The sequence below is a fragment of the Natator depressus genome, chromosome 6 (assembly GCF_965152275.1).
Source record: "Natator depressus isolate rNatDep1 chromosome 6, rNatDep2.hap1, whole genome shotgun sequence".
In the NCBI taxonomy this organism is placed as follows: domain Eukaryota; kingdom Metazoa; phylum Chordata; order Testudines; family Cheloniidae; genus Natator; species Natator depressus.
The window spans coordinates 20111342-20130233 of NC_134239.1; the positions used below are offsets into that span (position 1 = coordinate 20111342).

Consider the following 18892-nt stretch of genomic DNA (forward strand, 5'->3'; position numbering starts at 1 on the left):
GAGGTTCTCCTTCCTAGGTGCTTCACTTTAGGTGTTCATGTGCCCCGTGCTTGTAATTGGAGATTTGTAGTAGCAGTGCCAGTTTGGATTGCACATGCGTGGTCTCCGTCTCTTGCCACCTCAGGTGGTTATCTGCGACCAACCCCCTCTCAGTTCCTTTTGCTTTTGCCTTTGGCTTGAGTCGGAGCATCTAGCAGCACCTCTGTGCCTAGTCTTATTACCATAGTTTTCACTAGTTAGATTTAATTCTTGCTCTTTATAGTTAATTCTTTTCTCCTCTTCTTTCCCATTAAATTTATTTTCTCTCTCAAAACATTTTTTTTCTTCAGACCAGAAGTTTAGGTTTCTGTTGTTAACTGTTAGAGTAGACTATTAGTTTTTCCCCTTACGGGGGCAAATACTCCTCTGAGGGGCATCCCCGGTTCCCTGGGTTTTAAACGCTGCCTCACCTGCAGACTTTCAGTACCTGTATCTGACAGGCACTCATAGTGTGTTCACTGCCTCGGCGAGACACACATACCTCAGAAATGCTCACAGTATCGCAACCTAAAAGCCTGGATCAGGAAAGCGAGACACCTACAATTTAAACTCTGCCTGACGGAGAAGTCTCTCCGACCAGCATCTGAGCCTGAAGCACGGACCCCACCTGTCAGCAATCCTTCCTCCATGGCTCAGACTAAAGATCTCCCCTCTAAGAAGATGGCAAAAAGTGGGCCACAACTTCCCTGGCTTGGGAATTTGCCAAAAAATGGTGTTCCCCAAACTAGCAAACCCCATGGGTACTGAGCGTGCTGGCCTTCTCCATGGCTGAAGTAGTGGGACCCTCCGGTACCAAAAGAGTACTTGTGGGTACCAAAAGAGCAAAAGACTCCAAGCAGGTTCGTTCTGACATGGGCAGCAAGGGAAAACCGAAACCCCATGCTTTAGCACCGGCAGAGCTGACTAGATACCTGGCGCCGAGCGGCTCGGCACCACTGCAGACCATGGCACAACCTTCTGTTGGCATAACGCAATCGGAGCACGCATCAACACCATCAATCATGCTGCAACAGTCGGTACTGACTGCTACACCTTCAAAGGCACTGATGCTACCGGCACCACAGCAATTCCTGCAGCAGAAGGACTTAATGGTCACCTCAATGCCAGAATCTCCTATTCTCAGCAGCAGTGTCACTCAGGCATGTTTGCTACCAAGCCACTTCACCACTCTACCTCGATCTGCTCCCCCGTTCTCGAGTGATAAGGAGGATGAGGACGAAGGGGAAATATAATCTTCAAACCATTCTTCTCCCATGTATGCGCCTACCAGACCAGATCAACCACTGCAAAGGGGATATTATACTGAACCCAAAAATTGACACTGGTATGGGCACCCATGGATGCCACTGATGCCTTTTCCACTACAGTGGCCTTATTGGAGCCGATGGGCGGCATACCCCCCACAACACCACAAACCTCCCAGCCCACCCAGGTTGAGTGCACATCATTCACCCTCACCTTTGGTACTGGGACCATCTGAGCTTCCAGAAGAGGTGGCTGAAGAGGAGGATGAGATCTCTGAGCAGGAGAAGGCACCAGCAGCCCACTTTTCATCATCTTCCCCCAACGACACCATCATGCCCCACCTTCCAATACGGGAGATTATTTCAAACAATTTCAAAATCTTGACAAGAGAGTTGCGAGCTCATTGGACATTTCACTGGAAGAAGTCCAGGAAGCACAACATAAACTCCTAGACATCTTACAGACGTCAACGTGTTCCAAAATCGCTCTACCCACAAATGACTTGATTATGGAATCAGTTAAGTCAATTTGGCAGACCTCAGCAACAATCCCACGCACATGCAAGAGGTCTGACAAAAATATTATGTGCTGGCAAAGGGAATGGAATTCTTCTTCTCGCACCCCACACCGAATTCCTTGGTGGTGGATGCAGTTAACGAATGGGGCAGACAACAACACCGCAAAAACACGCCTTATAACAGAGATTGGAAGAGGCTTGACCTCTTTGGCCGTAAGGCCTACTTCTTGGTGAGTCAACATGTTAGGATCACCAATTTCGAGGCATTAGTTGCCAAACATGACCATACTAATTATTCAAAGCTATCAGACTTTATTGATTTTTATTCCTGAGGAGAAAAGAGAGCAGTTCAGGTCCATTATCTCCGAAGGACACCTTATAGCCAGGACAGCATTGCAGGATGCCCTGGACTCCACAGACACAGCAGCAAGGTCTGCAACCACTGAGGTAGTGATGAGAAGGGCATCTTGGTTACATTTCTCTGGGTTCCCCCGAGAGGTGCAATTGACAGTTGAAGATCTTCCATTCAAAGGGCCTAAACTCTTTGTAGCCAAAACAGCTGAGTCCCTCCACACGCTCAAGGACTCAAGAGCAATGTTGAAGTCCCTGGCCATTTATACACCTAAGATCAAGAAAAGACAGGGCAGATATTATGCCTCACAGAGATTCCGGTCCATTCACTACATGCAACCACACAGACAATATGAACAACAAGGGCGGAAACAGAGATCCACGAGGAGGAGATAGTGGGCTGAGGTGGAGGCTACGTCTCAACAACCAACCTCAAGGCAGCAATTTTGAAACTTTGGTTGAGTGCCCGAGACCCCCACATCTTTCAGAATCACAAGATCAGATTGGACAAGTCCAAAGTCATCCTGATAGCCCTCATGTGGCCTCGACAAATGTGGTTCCCTTACTTTCTCAGAATGGTGGTGTGCCAACAACGCACCCTTCCTCTTCTACCTTGTCTCCTTTCTCAGGATGCAGGCCATATCCTTCACCCAGACTTAGAAAGACTCCATCTTAAGGCATAAGAATATAAGAAACATAAGAAAGGCCATACTGGGTCAGACCAAAGGTCCATCCAGCCCAGTATCCTGTCTACCAACAGTGGCCAATGCCAGGTGCCCCAGAGGGAGTGAACCTAACCGGTAATGGTCTAGTGATCTCTCTCCTGCCATCCATCTCCACCCTCTGACAAACAGAGCATGGTTACTCCACGGCTCTGAGGACCTGAAATGGCATGCTCAGAGGAAGTACAGAACATTTTATTAAATAGTTGCAGAACAACCACCCATCACATATATCTATACAAATGGAGACGATACAATACCTGGTGCCAAAGAAACAGATCACAGCAATCTCTTCCTCATTACCTTTGATACTGGACTACTTGCTGGAACTTAAGAAATCGGGTCTCTCCATAAGCTCAATCAGAGTGTACCTCTCCGCTGTCACAGCATTCCACCACAAGGTGGACATTTTTGTGCACCCAATCACCAAGCGTATTCTCAAAGGCCTCAGCAACATTTACACTGAAGTATGAGCTACTACTCCATTATGGGATTTTAACTTAGTTTTTTGGGGCATCACTGGACCCTTGTTTGAACCGTTAGTGACATGCTTCCTCCTCCACCTTTCAATGAAGGTGAAGTTTCTTGTCGCCATCAGATCTGCCAGATGAGTGGGAGAACTAGAGGCCCTCACATCACACACACTATTCATGATATTCTTCAAAGATAAAGTTACCCTAAGACTGCATCCTAAGTTCTTACCTAAGGTCGCCTCATCATTCCATCTCAACCAACGCATCCATCTACCAACATTCTACCTGAAACCCCGTGGGAATAGATGGGAGTCAACACTAGATACCCTGGACGTCTGCGGGGTGCTAGCCTTTTACATAGGCAGAACAAAGACATTCAGGAAGTCTCCAAAATTATTCGTCTCAGTCACTGAACAATCGAAAGGAGACACTATATCTAAATAGAGACTGTCCAGATGGACTTCAGAATGTTTCTAATTATGCTATCACCAATACGATCTTCAGCCTCCAACGTGGATTCACACGCATACCACCAGAGCTCTATCGGCTTTGATAGCATTTCTTAACCACGGGCCCCTTATGGACATCTGTACAGCGGCAACTTGGGCCTCAGCCCATACATTTACATAACATTATGCATTAGAATATCACACAACATCTGATGCACTATTCGGTCTTACCGCATTATCATCTGCCATGACTTCACCTCCGAAGCCCCTTCCTTCCACCGAAGGGCGCTGCTCTGAAGTCACCTAAAGTGGAGCACCCACAGGGACACTTGTCGAAGAAGAAGAGAAAGTTACTCACCCTGTGTAGTAACTGAAGTTCTTTGAGATGGTTGTCCCTGTGGGTGCTCCATCCCTGTGGGTGCTCCACTACCGCTGGTCCTCCCCTCTACTTTGGTGTTTCTCACTAGATGCTCTGCAGCAGAGAAGGAACAGAGAGGGGGTTGGTTGCACAGCAGCGGATAACTGCCTCAGGTGGTGCAATCCAACCAAGCACTGCTACCGGAAATCTCCAATTACAAGTGCAGGGGCACGTGAACACCTAAAGTGGAGCACCCACTGTATCAATCATCTCGAAGAACCTCAGATACTGCACAGGGTGAGTAACCTTCTTATTTATATCTGTAGTGAAAATTTTTTGATCTCGTGTGAAAGGCCCCGGTGAATCTCTTTAAATTCTCTCCCACAAAAATTACTTGACTACCTCTTCATTTGTCCAAGTCTAGCTTGTTCTCTTATTTCAGCTTGCCACAGGGACATCACCACTCAGTGCCACGTTGATCAATATATTGAAAGTAATTAAATTAAACTTTGTTCAAACAAAACATTTGTAATGCAACTTCAATTTTACTACAACTTCTAAATGACATTTTTAAAAATTTTGTAACAGGAAACTGAGTAGGTACTGTCATCTATAATTTCTTGCTTTACTTACAATTTTTGTAATCTAGATAATTATTTCAGGTAGGGTTTTAGGAGAGGGGTTTTTTTCTGCCTGGTGTCCCTCTCTTTGTCCTGAGAGAACACAAAACAAAAGAGAGCACAACAAAACCTCTCCCCACAGATTTGAAAGGATCTTCTTCCCTTATTGGTCCTTTTGGTCAGGTTCCAACCAGGTTATTTGAGCTTCTTAACCCCTTACAGGTAAAGGAGGGATTTTATGCTTATCTGTATGGTTATGACATGGCTATTATCCAGAATTATAGCATATTACAGTAACAATCATATAGTAGAATTTATAAATTAATATACAATGCTGATACATGTTTTACTCAGACAATAAGGTTCAGCAGATTATAAGTTTTCAAATGATACTTCACAAGGCATACTTTGTACAAAATTTATCATAGTCCTATGAAAGGGGTGAACATAGGGGTGCTACTGCCAGTCCCTCTTTGAATCTTGTTAAATTCTTGACCCTTGGTGATATACTGTAGCAATATGTTACAGATAATAGCAGGGAATAGCAGATAACAGCTTCCAACTACAGTAGTCTGGGAATAATCAACCAATATGAGGATTACATTAGTGTTGATTCTGAAATGAAGACTAGTGCTGTGTTTTTTATAATCTATCTCTGTGCTTTTCTTTAACATAGGTTCTGGTCAATGCTGACATTTTTGGCTCATGTTATGATATTCATTATAATTGGAATTGTGATAGCTGTAAAATCCTTTCCATATGTGACTATTCGTGATTTGTTTTATATCTTAACACTCTATCTTGCATTGAACCTTATAAGGTAAGGACTACTGTTTGCCCCTATGTAGGACAACCCTCTGCCCCATCCCCCTGCCTTTTTAAAATCATGATTGCACATATGGCTTTAAAAATATTGAGGTTTTCTGTTTTATGATGTTTTAAACTGCATTGCATTTTCTTTGTTTATGCAGGCACTGGCATGTCGGGGTGCTTTCAGAAATACAATTCTATGATTATTTTAGATTTTATTTAACACTAACAGCAATGAGTTCAGCTTCTAACAGTAATTGCTGGAATTACATTAATGCTTAGCATTTTGTGGGCTTGCAGGGTAACCTTGTTAATAGGATTCCTTTGCTAAATCATGGGCTGAGTCTGATCAGTTGCCTCATAGAGAATATTTGAACTCTTATGGCCTGGCTGTATAAGAGGCAAAGAGGAAGTTCTACAAAATTTTGAATGGCAAAATTGTGTGGTAGACAGCTTAAGTAATTCAAGCTACCATCATTCTGTGGTTGAGTCTATTGGGACAAAATATCAGATTTTGTGGATAAAATCATATGGATTGGGAATGAACTGTCTGCTTCTATGGCTGCAGAAAGAAATCTGAAGGGGACAAATGCTATATCTTCTCAGAGTTTAGTCTGTGACTTGTGAGGAACTAGCAATGTTGGGAGCACTTTGTTCCTAAATGATGTCTTTTGCTCTGAGTAGTTCTTGGCCGGTGAAGGCCAGTGAGGAAGTACTGGGTCCATTGCTAGCAGAGAAAAGCAGCATTTCCCTTAGAACTAGGACAGGATTCCAGCTTCTCTGAAGGTAGCTGCTGTGGGACTTTTTGGTCAAATAAAAAAACAAAAAACCCCACCAATAGTACAACAAAACCGCTGACAATCTGGCTGACTATCAGCCAGTATCCAAATTGGACAGTCACTCAAGTTTATAGAGAAGTTTGCAGTAAGACCACTCTCATAGTACTTAAATGCCTTGGATCTACTTGACCCTTGCCAGTCTAGGTACAGACCCAGATATGGGACAGAAAATGCACTATTGTCATTGGTTGATTTTGATCTCCTGGTGGTGAATGAAGATCAAGTATCTATGCTAATATTGTTAGATCTATCAGCAACCTTTAATACCATAGTTTGTGAGGTAATATTGATTCACTTGCACACTGCATCAAAAGTGGATGCTGCTGCTTTTGGGTGGCTCTTCTTTCCTGGCTTAATGTTCCCATTGTACGGTGGGGGATCGTAGCTCCTCCCACTAAGAGCACAATTTGAAGTTCTCTAGTGTTCCATTTTATCTTCCCTCCTGTTCAACATGTGCATGGGATTGTTGGAGGGTTTGTATAAAGGTTTGGACTGTAATGCTTTCAATATGCTGATGACACCCTGTTCTATGTCTCTATCTCTGAGCATTGATATTTTTTCTCATTATCTTATTATTTTATTTACACAGAGGTCTAGTTGTTATGTTGTTGAGCCCTCTTCTGAGCCGCCTTGGTTATGGATTTAACTGGCGCTGGGGAGCTGTCATTGTCTGGAGTGGAATGAGGGGAACTTTTACTTTGAATATGGCTCTTGGGATTAGCCAATCAAAAGATCCGGGTACAGCAGCAATGAAGAACATGGTAAAAAAAAAATAATTAAAAGGGCTATCTACCTTTTTTTTTTCAAAACTTGTTCATAACTTGTACTTGTACATTTTGTTGGAATAAGTGATAAAAGAACTATAAGGACATTCAGGGCCAGATTTTTCAAAGTCAGCCAGCCAAATATATTTGCATATGAGTAACTCTTGCATAAAATAACCAGCACAAGTACATACAGATTATTTAGGTACATAAAATTAGCACATTCAAATCTATTCATGCAATTATGAGTGGCTAACTTTGAAAATCTGGTCTGACTAATTTTAATTCATAATAGAAATATGCATGTAGATGCTATTTTTTGTATTTAAAAATGCATTGCAGTTTAGTTTGTTTAAATGTTTATATATAATCTGAATTTTCACATACTATACAATGGGTCAATATTATTTCAACAATACTTTCACTATACCTATGTAATTAACACAGAAATATTTTTACTACAGTTAGCGGTCCCTCTTAGAACGTTATGTGGACTCAGGTGCATCATGTGAGCCTTTGTGAACTAGTCCATTTTCTGCTAGGGATACTGTTATCTGGAACTGTGTTTGTTACAAGTTCTTATGGCTAAGATTAAAAAAAGAGCATGCTTGAAGTTGGCTCCTAAATCCATATTTAGGCACTCTGAAAATCAGGCCAGTTATTTAGTTATCTCTGGAGTTAGTAGCCTGACTTTAGGTATTCACTTTGAAAATTTTGTCCTATATTCCCTCCTGTGAAACTTTTCATGATTCTGGAACTGGAGCCTCCATTGTTAGATGTCTCTCAATCGTCTTGTGTTTAGAATTGTGGTGGTACCAGAATTTAAGATATCAAAAATGAAAATCTCTGCCTCCAGCATTGATGGTATCATTGCTTACTCTCATGTAAGATCTGAAACTCTCTCTGTTTCTGTACCTCAGGGATCTGCTCTTCCTTTAGAGGAATTTTATTCACCTGCATCCTCAGCTCTGCATGGTAGTACAAGTCCTGCTCCAAGGATGTTTTTGCCTTCATCTAGGCGACCTCGGTGGAAATCCTTCTCACTTCAGATTTCATGCTTTATACAGGTCTTGTTCCATGGATCCCACCCTTTTATAGCACCATATGCCCTATCTTATGGGGCACAAATGTGGCCATTTGACCCTCACCTTTTCCCATCAGCTCCTTAGTCAGCTGAATCAAGTTGCAGGGGGAAATCGTTGCTTTCTAAGAATCCCGCAGGAGAGACTCAGTTATCCTTTCAGGAACTCTTAAGAACCTACATCACTAAGAATCTCAGAATGAGCAGCAAGGCCAAGTGGAGGAATATGAGGACCAACCTACCCCTTTATCCATATCCTCAGTATCACCTGATGAGGCTGTGACACCATCAAATATGTTAACTGTAGATTACTTCAGGACCTCCTTGAAAGGATGGTGGACATACTAGACATTCCCTTGGAATTGTCTAGTAGAGAGATCATTAACTATTTGCTTTTTTTGCATCTGATTTCCCAGGATCAATTAGCCATGCCTATTAACAAAGACATCCTTGAACTTGCTAAAAACTTGTGGCGGACTCTTGCTGCCTTGTCTTGGCCGTATCTTAGAGGGCAGATCTCGGGTACCAAGTTCCTCCAAAGGCATTTGAGTACTTTTTTTATACATCTGGTAGCTGGATTGCTGTTTTTAAAAATAGCTCATAAAAATTGAAGTTGCCTGGGCTTTCTAGGTGTTCCCCGAGAGATAAAAGACCTAAGAAGAAGGAACTTCTGGGGATGAAAGTTTATTGGCTGTCTTGCAGTTTTGTATGGCCAATTATCATGCCTTATTAGCTAAATATGATTTTAGGCAATGGGACAATGGTTTATATATGTCTGAGAGGCTTCCTTAAGAGACCAGAGATGAGGACATCTAGGAGCCAGCAGGGAAAATGGCTGTCTAGATCTGGCGCTCCTGCTCAGCTCCACTAAAATTCACTGACATCTGCTATTATTCTAAGGCCACAGTTTTTGTCTCAAAGTGGTTCATCCTGCTCTTTAACATCTTAGTAGCAGATGGATCTGTTTTTGGAACACCCTTTCCTCCCCTTACTCTCCCACCACCCTCTGCCCCAAACTACAAGGAAGCAGAGGCTCTCTGACAGCCCTATGCAGGGCAGCATGACGCCACTTACAGAGGAGATCCCTCTGCCTGGACCCTGGATCAAGTCTATAAAATTCTAAAGCAGATATCTGAAGAGCAGATTCTGCTTAGGAAAATGTCAGAGGATATCTCTGAAATTAAAGCCACGACTGAAGCACACCAGGTCAGTTTGCAGGGGCTATCCCTCTAGGACTGGGGAGGCTGAGAATCACCAGAGTTAAAGGGAGCCAAAGAAGTTCCCACCTCAGTGCCGTATCTCCCATATCTGCCATCTTGCCAAAATGTAAATCAAGGCAGAACCATCAAACACTCGAAGACTGAAATCAGCACATCCCACTGATCAGGAACTCAGACCAGTCTTTGTGCCATAGGGACAGTATCTATATTGTATTCTCTCACTGTGGCACCAGGGTTGATTGATTTGCCTAACAAACTGTGCAAACAGGGGTAGGACAGCTATCAATCCAATCTCCTGGCTCCATTTCTAATAATGGTTATGGAGTTTTGTTTTTGTTTTGTGATTGTGTGCTGCATCCACTCGTATGTGCAGCTTACATGAAATGTTGCTTCAGATCATTTTGAATTTCTTGCTAGAAGTTTTCCAGGAAAGTTAACACCCTATAAATCCATGCTTCAGATGTATCTGATATCTGTGGACCTATCACCAGGAAAGAAATATGTTCTCAGATGTATTTGAAATATTTGTTTTGCGCTTCAAATTTTAAAGGGCACTTGCACTGACCAATGCACTTTCAATGGGATTTGTCCTTTGTTTTACAAGTTTAATGGGCTCTCTTCTGATACATTGGGAAAATAAAAAAATTAATTGCTTTCTCTAAAGGTAGCATTTGTAGAGACATTCATTTCCATTCTGAGGGTTAAAGAACACAGCTTCTTAGTTATCTGTCCATCTCTTCAGTTCTTTCAAGATAGGGATGACCACCATGGAGACACGTGGACTTAGTGGGTCAGGATTTCACCCAGGATCTCAATGGGTCATGGTCACTTTTCGGATCCTGACATGTTTATGTCTGGAGTGAATCCTGAGTTCCACGTGAATCAAACCATTGTTCGCTTCACTTTGTACCTGGACTTTGACTTCTCTCAGCAAAAAAATATTCCTTGTGTGTGAAAAGGACTTTAAAGTTTTCTCTCTCCTGTATTCAAAGTTTTAATAAGATAAAACAGTTTTTTTGTTGTGTCAAGGATGACAATGAAAAAAAGCAGCCACCAAGATACTGGTTAGGACATGCTAAATCCTTGAGCCTCAAGTTCATGTAGTGCCACTCTTCTATACCTTGGAGGGTTAAAGGCATCTGCATAGTTGCTATTTGGCTATCTACAGATTGCAATATGTCACTACCAGCTAGATTTCTCCTCCTCAGAAAACATTTCTGTTGGCCAGAATGTGCTTACGTGTACCATGTAAAGTAAGCTACAAGTAACATTTTAAGGTAATCACTGATGGCCTGTTTACTACATCTATCATATGTTCATTCTCTCTATTAGTAAGGTGGGAGAAGAGAGATGTGTAACAAAGGCAAATTACTTGTTTGTAATTCCTTTTGTTGTAGTTTTGTCCCCTCCTACACCTCCTTGGTCCTCGGTGCTACTTGAGAGTGTGGGTGGGTTTTTTTTTTCCTTTGCGGGGTGGGGATGAGGGAGTTAATTTGGTTTGGGGTTTTTTTGAACTACCTGATTGTTCCTTGTCTTTTGCTCTTGAATAGTCTTACTGGAAGGAAATGGATGCACTGGTGTTTTTATATACCAATCTTACAATCTTGTTTTCTGCTAGTGGGGTTATAATGTTATCTCTTCATGCTTTCTTCCTCTTGGTAGAATGGGAAAAAAAGAACAGTACAAAAGAAAGGTAGTATGGTCAAGTGGTTAGTGCACTACCCTAGGGCTTGGGAGATCTGGATTTGAGTCCCTGCTCCACCACAGACTTCCTCTGTAACTTTGAACAAGTCCCTCAGGGCAACGGGGATGATAATACTTCCTTAATTCATGGGGTGTTGTGAGGATAAATACATTAAGGAGTGAAGTGCTTTGAGATATACTAATGAAAAGCATTATTAAATACTCAATATTTTTTAAATATTTTATTATAAAAAGGAATTACTTTTAACTTAATTTTCCTTATTTGGACATTCTGTCAGCTGTGAAGAGCATATGATTAAATTTAGCAAAATTATAAATAAATAAAACCATCCACAATTTGAAGATATACAGTTGTGTTGCACTGTTGAAGATGATGTCAACAAAGGCATCGTTTATGGAAAATATGTAGAGTACCTCAGTGTTCGAAATAATTTGCATTTTACTTTGTACTACTGATGATAACACTGATTTGAAGTGGTGACATGCTCTCTTTGTTTTTCTGTTTTAGATATTACTGCATGCAGGAACAGCATCAGTAATGACTTTGATGATTAATTCTACCACGGTGAAAAAGCTGGTTACAACATTGGGTAAAACACACCCATTCATATTGGGGAGGGAAGGAAAATATTAAAAATAACATCTTTGATATTCAGTTAATTTATAAAATCTGCTTTGTTCAGTTCTGGCCTATTTGGTGGATATTAGATTGAGTGCACTAGTGTAATTTTATTACTTTTTACAGTGCATTCTGCATGGATATATTAATTGGACAATTAACACAAAATAGTAAAATATATAAAAATCACAAAACAAGGCATGATATAAGAGTTATCAAAATTGAGTTCACTATAACTCCAGTACCACTTTTGCAGCAATACCCCTTTGTACAGACATTTAAAATTCATTTATCTGAGAGCTAATTGATTTATCAAAATCTTGTTTAAATAAGATAAAATAGAGTCTCAAATCAATGTTTTTAAGGTTTGATATATTTAATGAACTCTCTTTAACAAAATTTTGTACATATCTGCACTCCTAGTTCTGTCCAGGAGTGAAAATACTCAAAATTATTTAATGATAAATTGTTTGTCAAAGATTTCCCTGTCACATAACAGAATTCCTGGCAGATAATGTGTCCACTTACTAAAGAGGTAGAAGACTACAAACAAAATAAACAAGCAAAACAACCTGTCAGACAAATGTGATTATAAAATCACCAGTACAGCAGATTCTGGTTTAGCCCAGAAACTTCCACAGTTAAAAATCTGTAGTCCTCCAACCTAAATGGGCAGCAGGATTGGAAGTTGGGAAAACATAAGGAAAACTACAGCACAGTACACACATTGTCCAGGAAGTAATTCTCTCTTGTATATCTCCTCTTCACCATTCTACAGCAGAATTTTGAAAAGAGAGCAGATGTATTGAGTAATATACATTTGAGAAGGAAGACTTATTTTACAAAGGAGGCTATAGCAATTTGTATTTAAAGGCTGCTTTTGAAAATGCAGTCAAGTCCCTGCTTTTAGTGGCTAGTGAAGATGATGGGCGGTCATGAAAAACAGTGTGACCAACTTAAGAGCCACAGCGCATATTGATCTATGAAGCGTAAAATTAGCCTTCTCTTTTTTGATAATCACTGAGGGAAGCTATTGCTTACATGGGAAGAGTTAATTAAAAACATATTTTTACAGTTTTCTATACAGCAAAAATTATGACAAAGCAACCACTTTGTATTGAGTACTGATAATGTGCTTAATCATAAAATCATAGGACTGGAAGGGACCTCGAGGGGTCATCTAGTCCAGTCCCCTGCACTCATGGCAGGACTAAGTATTAATGCTGTATAAACATCTGAGATATATGCGTGCTATATCCTGACTTTAGTAAGGCTTTTGATCCAGTCTCACATGACATTCTTATAAGTAAACTAGGGGAATATGGTGCTGCTGAAATTACTGTAAGATGGGTGCACAATTGGTTGAAAAACTGTACTCGAGTAAAGTTGTCAATGGTTTGCTGTCAAATTAGGAGGACGTATCTGGTAGGTTCCCACAGAGTTCTGTCCTGGATCCAGTACTGTTCAACATTTTCATTAACAACTTGGTTGATGGAGGAGAGTACACTTTTTAAATTTGTGTAGGACACCAAGCTGGGAGGGGTTGCAAGCTCTTTGGAAGACAGGATTAGAATTCAAAATGATAATGATATACTGGAAAATTGATGTGAAATCAATAAAATGAAATTCAGTAAAGATAAGTACAGAGTACTACACCTAGCAAGGAAAAATTAAGTACACAAATACAAAATGGGAAATAACTGACAGGGCAGCAGTACCTACAAGAGGATAGAGATTAATTGTTCTCCATGTCCACCAAGGATAGGACAAGTAGTAATCAGAAGCAAGGGAAATTCAGGTTGGATGTTAGGAAAAACATTCAAACTATAAGGATAGCTAAGCACTGGAACAGGTTACCTACGGAGGATGTAGACTTCCAATCATTGAAGGTTTTAAATAATAGGTTAGATAAACATTTGTCAGGCATTGTCACCATATACTTAATCTTGCCTCAGTGTGTCAGGGCAAGGAGATTGACTAAATGACCTCTTAAGATCACTTCCAATCCCTGATTTCAGTCTAGATCAGGTAGTGGCTAAACAGTTGATTCATAAATAATATAGCAATTGGTGGTAGAAGCTTCATGTTGATAAATTTTGTAATGATTATTGTTGAAAGACTTTGCAGAAGTATTTTAGGGAGTTAGTTTCATGCACAAGAAGAGGGAGATAATTCCAACAGTTGTATTGAAGAAAGCATCAAGGTGCAATAGGGAGAAGCCTGGATTTGAGCTTTTCTACACTTGAAATTTGTTGCAGGTTAACTTGAGTTATTTCACGTAATTAAACCCACTTTGGAAGCAGGTTTGCTGAGTTGTGAGATGAGTTTATCTGCAAAGAAGTGTGTGTGAATGCATCCCCATCCCAAGCAACTGTTATGATCTTATAAGTCCTCCTACTGGTATCCCACAGAGGTATTCCAGCTACCTGGATCAGCCTTTCTGTTTACTTGTGTGCCCTCTATTGTTCCAGGGTCATCCTGACTGGATGTCACCTCTCTTTTTAAGTGCTGGTGCACATCCAGGTGCTGTCCTTTGCATTTCCAGCTCATGGAATTCACATACTTGTGGCATACTCCTGATTATTAAGCAGTCATGCCTCATGTGTCAGTATAGTCCTATGCTGAGGGGCCAGGACTTAATTGCCCTCTGGGGAGAGGAGCATGTACAGACCACTCTGAATTCTAGCCACTGCAATGCACAAATATACAAGTAGCTATCCAAACAAATGGAGCAGGTCACCACCAGGATCCAAGCACATGCTGCATTAAGGGAAGGTATTCCAACTGGATTATAAGTAGGGCTCAAGTCATGCCAGAATGCCCCAGAACACCATTCCAGCATGCCAGAAATGTCTTCCGGTACTGTTACTTATGACTGATAGCACTGGAAGTGGATTCCAGCCCTTCTTTTTTTAGGACTCCAGCACTTGTTATAAGACTGTGAAGGACAATAATAGGACCTCTGGGAGAGCTTGTAGCTTCTACAATGAGTGAACCATATATTTGTGAGAGATCCCACCAAACAATCACTGCATTGTATAGACACCACTGAGGACACCCCCACTGATGTCAAACAGGATGCAGACCAGGAGATTGTTAATGAAGTACTGGATATTGACTCAGTGGACCAAGAGACAGATGCTGCTCCAGAGACCAAGGAGTTGTCCAAGATACAGCTAGAGGTTGCACTTGGATCACCAGCAGAAACCCAACCTGTGGAGGGTACAACTTCCAGTAAGTATTGTATGATATATTATATTACAACTTTATGAGGGGATTTAAACAACTTAGTTCCAGGTGTCATCAGGGTGCTGCCAGATGTTGGTCTACCCTCTGTCTGCCTCCTGGGTTTTTAACCCCTCTTCTCTACAAGTTACTCAAAATAGTGGCCATGCGGGAGGGTGTACAAACTCTTCACTGCCCCCGCCCTTTTAAAAAAAGTAAACACACAACCATCACTTAAGCTTATTGTGTACTGCTCCACACACTCCTATCATGGCTTATTGTTCTCTCTCTCCTTCCCAGTCATTCCTCCCCTATCAAGCCTCTGCCTCCCCAGCCAAGATGGTGGCAATGCATGTGTTAACAAGGAGACAGTTTGAAGAAAAGGCACTTTTATAGTGTTGGCAGATACAGGAAAGGAAAAAGCAATAAAATTATTTCTCTGGTTCAGAGAAATACCCTTTATTAATACCCTTAGCTTTAAGCCATTGTGCAGTATTATAAAATAAATCAGCTGTCACACTACACAAACATTTCTAAGAATGAAGACTATGGGTTACTGCAGAATTCCATTTCTCTTGCAGAGCACTTTACGCTGATCTGATGATGTTAAAAATGAGAATTAAACCACAGATGATGCTCTAATTTGGTATGGAGATTGCATGACTATGCAGCTCTTAGCACTGCCAAACTAAATAACTGGCTAAATCGGTGATTTATAAGGGTCAAGGGTGTGTGTGTGGGGGGGGGAAGTTTTGTGGAACATTGCAGCAGATACTATGGAGAGAGGGGGTTGTATGATTCTGATGGCCTCCTTCTCAGCATTATGGTACCAATCTCCTGCGTGATAGGAATAGTTAGGATTGTCAAGGAGGGCTTTATACTAACCATAGAAGGAGAGAGTGATAATGGGGCAATCATGACACAAACAACCAAATAAGAAAACCAACCTCAAGGCATCATGCATATTAACATATCCAAGCACTAAGGTGCATGTAAGGAACAGATTTTTAATTGTTTATGTGCTAATGCTTGGTGTCTATACAATAAACAAGAGGAATTGAATACTCATGAGAAAAAATATGACATTTTTGGTATTACTGAAACTTGTTGGGATGGATCTTATAACGGGAACATTAAAATTGGTAATTACAACCTGTTCTGTAAGGAGAGAATGGGAAAAAGGGAATGGCACTCAACATAAGACACTATTACCTGTTAGAGTCAAAGATGATTCAGAATCATAGGACCTTGAGTGCTTATGTATTAAAGTTCTAACTAGTAAAACTAAAGTTGGGGTACTGGTGGGTATCCCTTACAGATCACTTACTCTCACTAGATAACAGGACAAACTCCTCCTTAAACATCTGTTTGTAATGTGTAGAAGGAAAAATTGTTCTTTGAGGGCTTGCACATGTCTATTCCAATGTAGGTGTGTGCACGCCCTGAGCAGTCACCAGAAATTTTTCCCTTAATGGTATCTGTTGGGTCAGCTCTAGTGCCCTCTGGTGCCATGTACTCATATTGCCAAGATAAAGGGCCCTGCCAACCCCACGCCCCCTCAGTGTCTTTTTATTGCCTGTGACAGGGCGTTGGAACTGTTCTCTTTGCTTCGGCAAGCTTTTCCCAGTGTTTTTTTCACTCTTTTTACAGTGTATATAGTTGATTTGGTTGTATGTTTTTTGGGTTTTTTTAAGTTTTAGTTAGTAAATGTTTGGAGTTTTCTCCATCTGTTAGTGAAGTAGGTTCGTTTCTCAATGCCAGGGCATGCCTCTGTCACTGGGTTTCAAGGCCTGTGGCAAGCCAGTGTCCTTGAGTGACCTGAACTCAAGTTGTCTCAAGGCCTTGGGAGAGACTCACATAATAGATCGCTGCCAGCTCTGCAAGAACTTCAAATCTCACATAAAAAGGACCAAGAGGCAAGACTGAAGGTCATTCTTATGGAAGCAGCGCTAAGACCCACTTTGGAACTGAGTTGCTCTGACTCGGCATCGAGTACCTCGGTATTGGTGCAGAGTGCTCCTCCCGCCGTGTGAGTGTCTTTGCACCATTCCCCATTCCTGGTACCCAAGAAGAAGCACAAGATGCAGCCGTCTGAGAGGGGTCATTCCACAGTGCTGAAGATGACCAGGCATGGGGACTGGGACAGAGTGAGACCTAAGTCAGGCTACACCTCAAACTCAGGACTGCAACAGCTGGTACCAGTGATCCAGGAGGCCCTCCAGAGGTACTGTCTTTGGGCATACAGCAGGGGACTCTTTCTCTTCAGAGATGGAAGGGGGGTTCTCCTCTCACCCTCGGAGCCACCTGCGCTACTCTCTAAGGCACTCCTAACCTGACATGACCCAAGCCCAGGGTTCCCTCTTGTGCTCCTACTCAGTGGTCTCTGAGAGCAGAGTGCCACCACTGGCTAGACGATCTGGAGTCTCTCCTTCAGGTGGGAGCAGTGAAAGAGATTTCACAAATCTGGAGATGAGAGGGGTTCTACTCCCTTTACTTCCTAATTCTGAAAGCCCAAGGTGGTCTCAGGCCTATTCTAGACCTGCAGTGCCTCAAGAACTTAAAGTTCTGCGTGGTCTCCCTGACTTCCATCATTCCCTCTCTGGATCCTGGGGACTGGTATACCACCCTCGATTTAAAGGACAACTATTTCCACATATCGATTTTCTGAGGACACAGAAAGTCTTGAACAATACACACTACCAGTTCACGATACTTCCGTTTGGCCTGTCGGCTGCTCCGCGGGTCTTCACCAAATGTATAGCGGTAGTGGTGGCCTTATGGTGGGTAGTACAGGTCTTCCCATATTTTGACGACTCGGTAGTCCAAAGGCCAGTCCAGGGTTCAAGTGGGGTCCAACTTCCACCTCATTCAGTTGATTTTCCAGGCCTTAGGCCTACTAATAAACATTCAGAAGTCTACCCTCGTCCCAGTACAGAGGATAGAGTTCATCAGACCAGTACTTGTCTCCACTCAGGCCAGAGCCTTTCTCCCAGGAGGCCAGTTTGAGGCGATCATGGCCCTGGTAAGGTCCCTCAAGGTCCACCCAGTTTCAACAGCACAGAGCTGTCTAAGACTCCTGGGCCTCATAGAGTCTTGCACTTATGTGGTGAAACATGCGAGACTGCACCTAGACCCCTCCAGACATAGCTGGTCATGCTCTTAGGGTCACACTCGCCTGTTGCCAGTACCATTCCGCAGTACCCTTGTGTATGGTGAGGCAAACGATCATTCCTCCTCTATACGTTCCTCCATTAGACTATGTAGATTAGGGCTTTCAGACTCTCAGATTTCTGTTCAGGGCTTTTATGATTACCCTACCCTAGACTACGATCTCCTGAATGTGTTCCTTCAAGGGATACTTCAAGACTTGGGTGACCTTGACCTGCTCAACAACCCTTCTTGGTATGATCAATGCTGGTTCCTTTCTCCCCATCCCTGGTCATATTGGGACCCTTGGGCTGTTCACCGCCACCAGTGCTTACAGGGAACACCAGAGTCAACATTCTCCATTCCCCCACAGCACTCTGCACCTCAGAACAAGATGTTGGAGAAGCAAGAAAGGAGAGCAGATGAAGAGGCAACCCCGCAGATGAATAGTTCCTCCTCTTCCCTAAATCAGAGGTTCTCGAACTGGGAGGTGGATGGGCTCCCTTGGAGGGGTGCAGAATGTATTGGGAGGGGGGCATGAAGTTTTAGGGGGAAAAACTTACTGCACACATTTTACCCACATCAATGAATAACTAGCAAAGCTGATTCCTCCAGACATATCAGGTCCTCAGATGGCACTGTGCATTTTGATTGATTTCTGTTAAGCTTGCATAGTATTATACAAAGTTGTTTCCATCTGTACATTAAT

The 18892-nt window shown here is 42.1% G+C and overlaps 1 protein-coding gene across 1 annotated transcript in view; it reads left to right on the forward strand.

The window, feature by feature from the left end:
* LOC141989734 (solute carrier family 9 member C1-like) overlaps window positions 1–18892 on the forward strand; it is a 293130-nt gene that overhangs the window by 81507 nt on the left and 192731 nt on the right. Inside the window, exons 8-10 of the mRNA XM_074956659.1 lie at window positions 5451–5594; window positions 7013–7184; window positions 11701–11782. Coding sequence (XP_074812760.1) covers window positions 5451–5594; window positions 7013–7184; window positions 11701–11782 — 398 coding nt within the window. The remainder of the gene's footprint in view (window positions 1–5450; window positions 5595–7012; window positions 7185–11700; window positions 11783–18892) is intronic.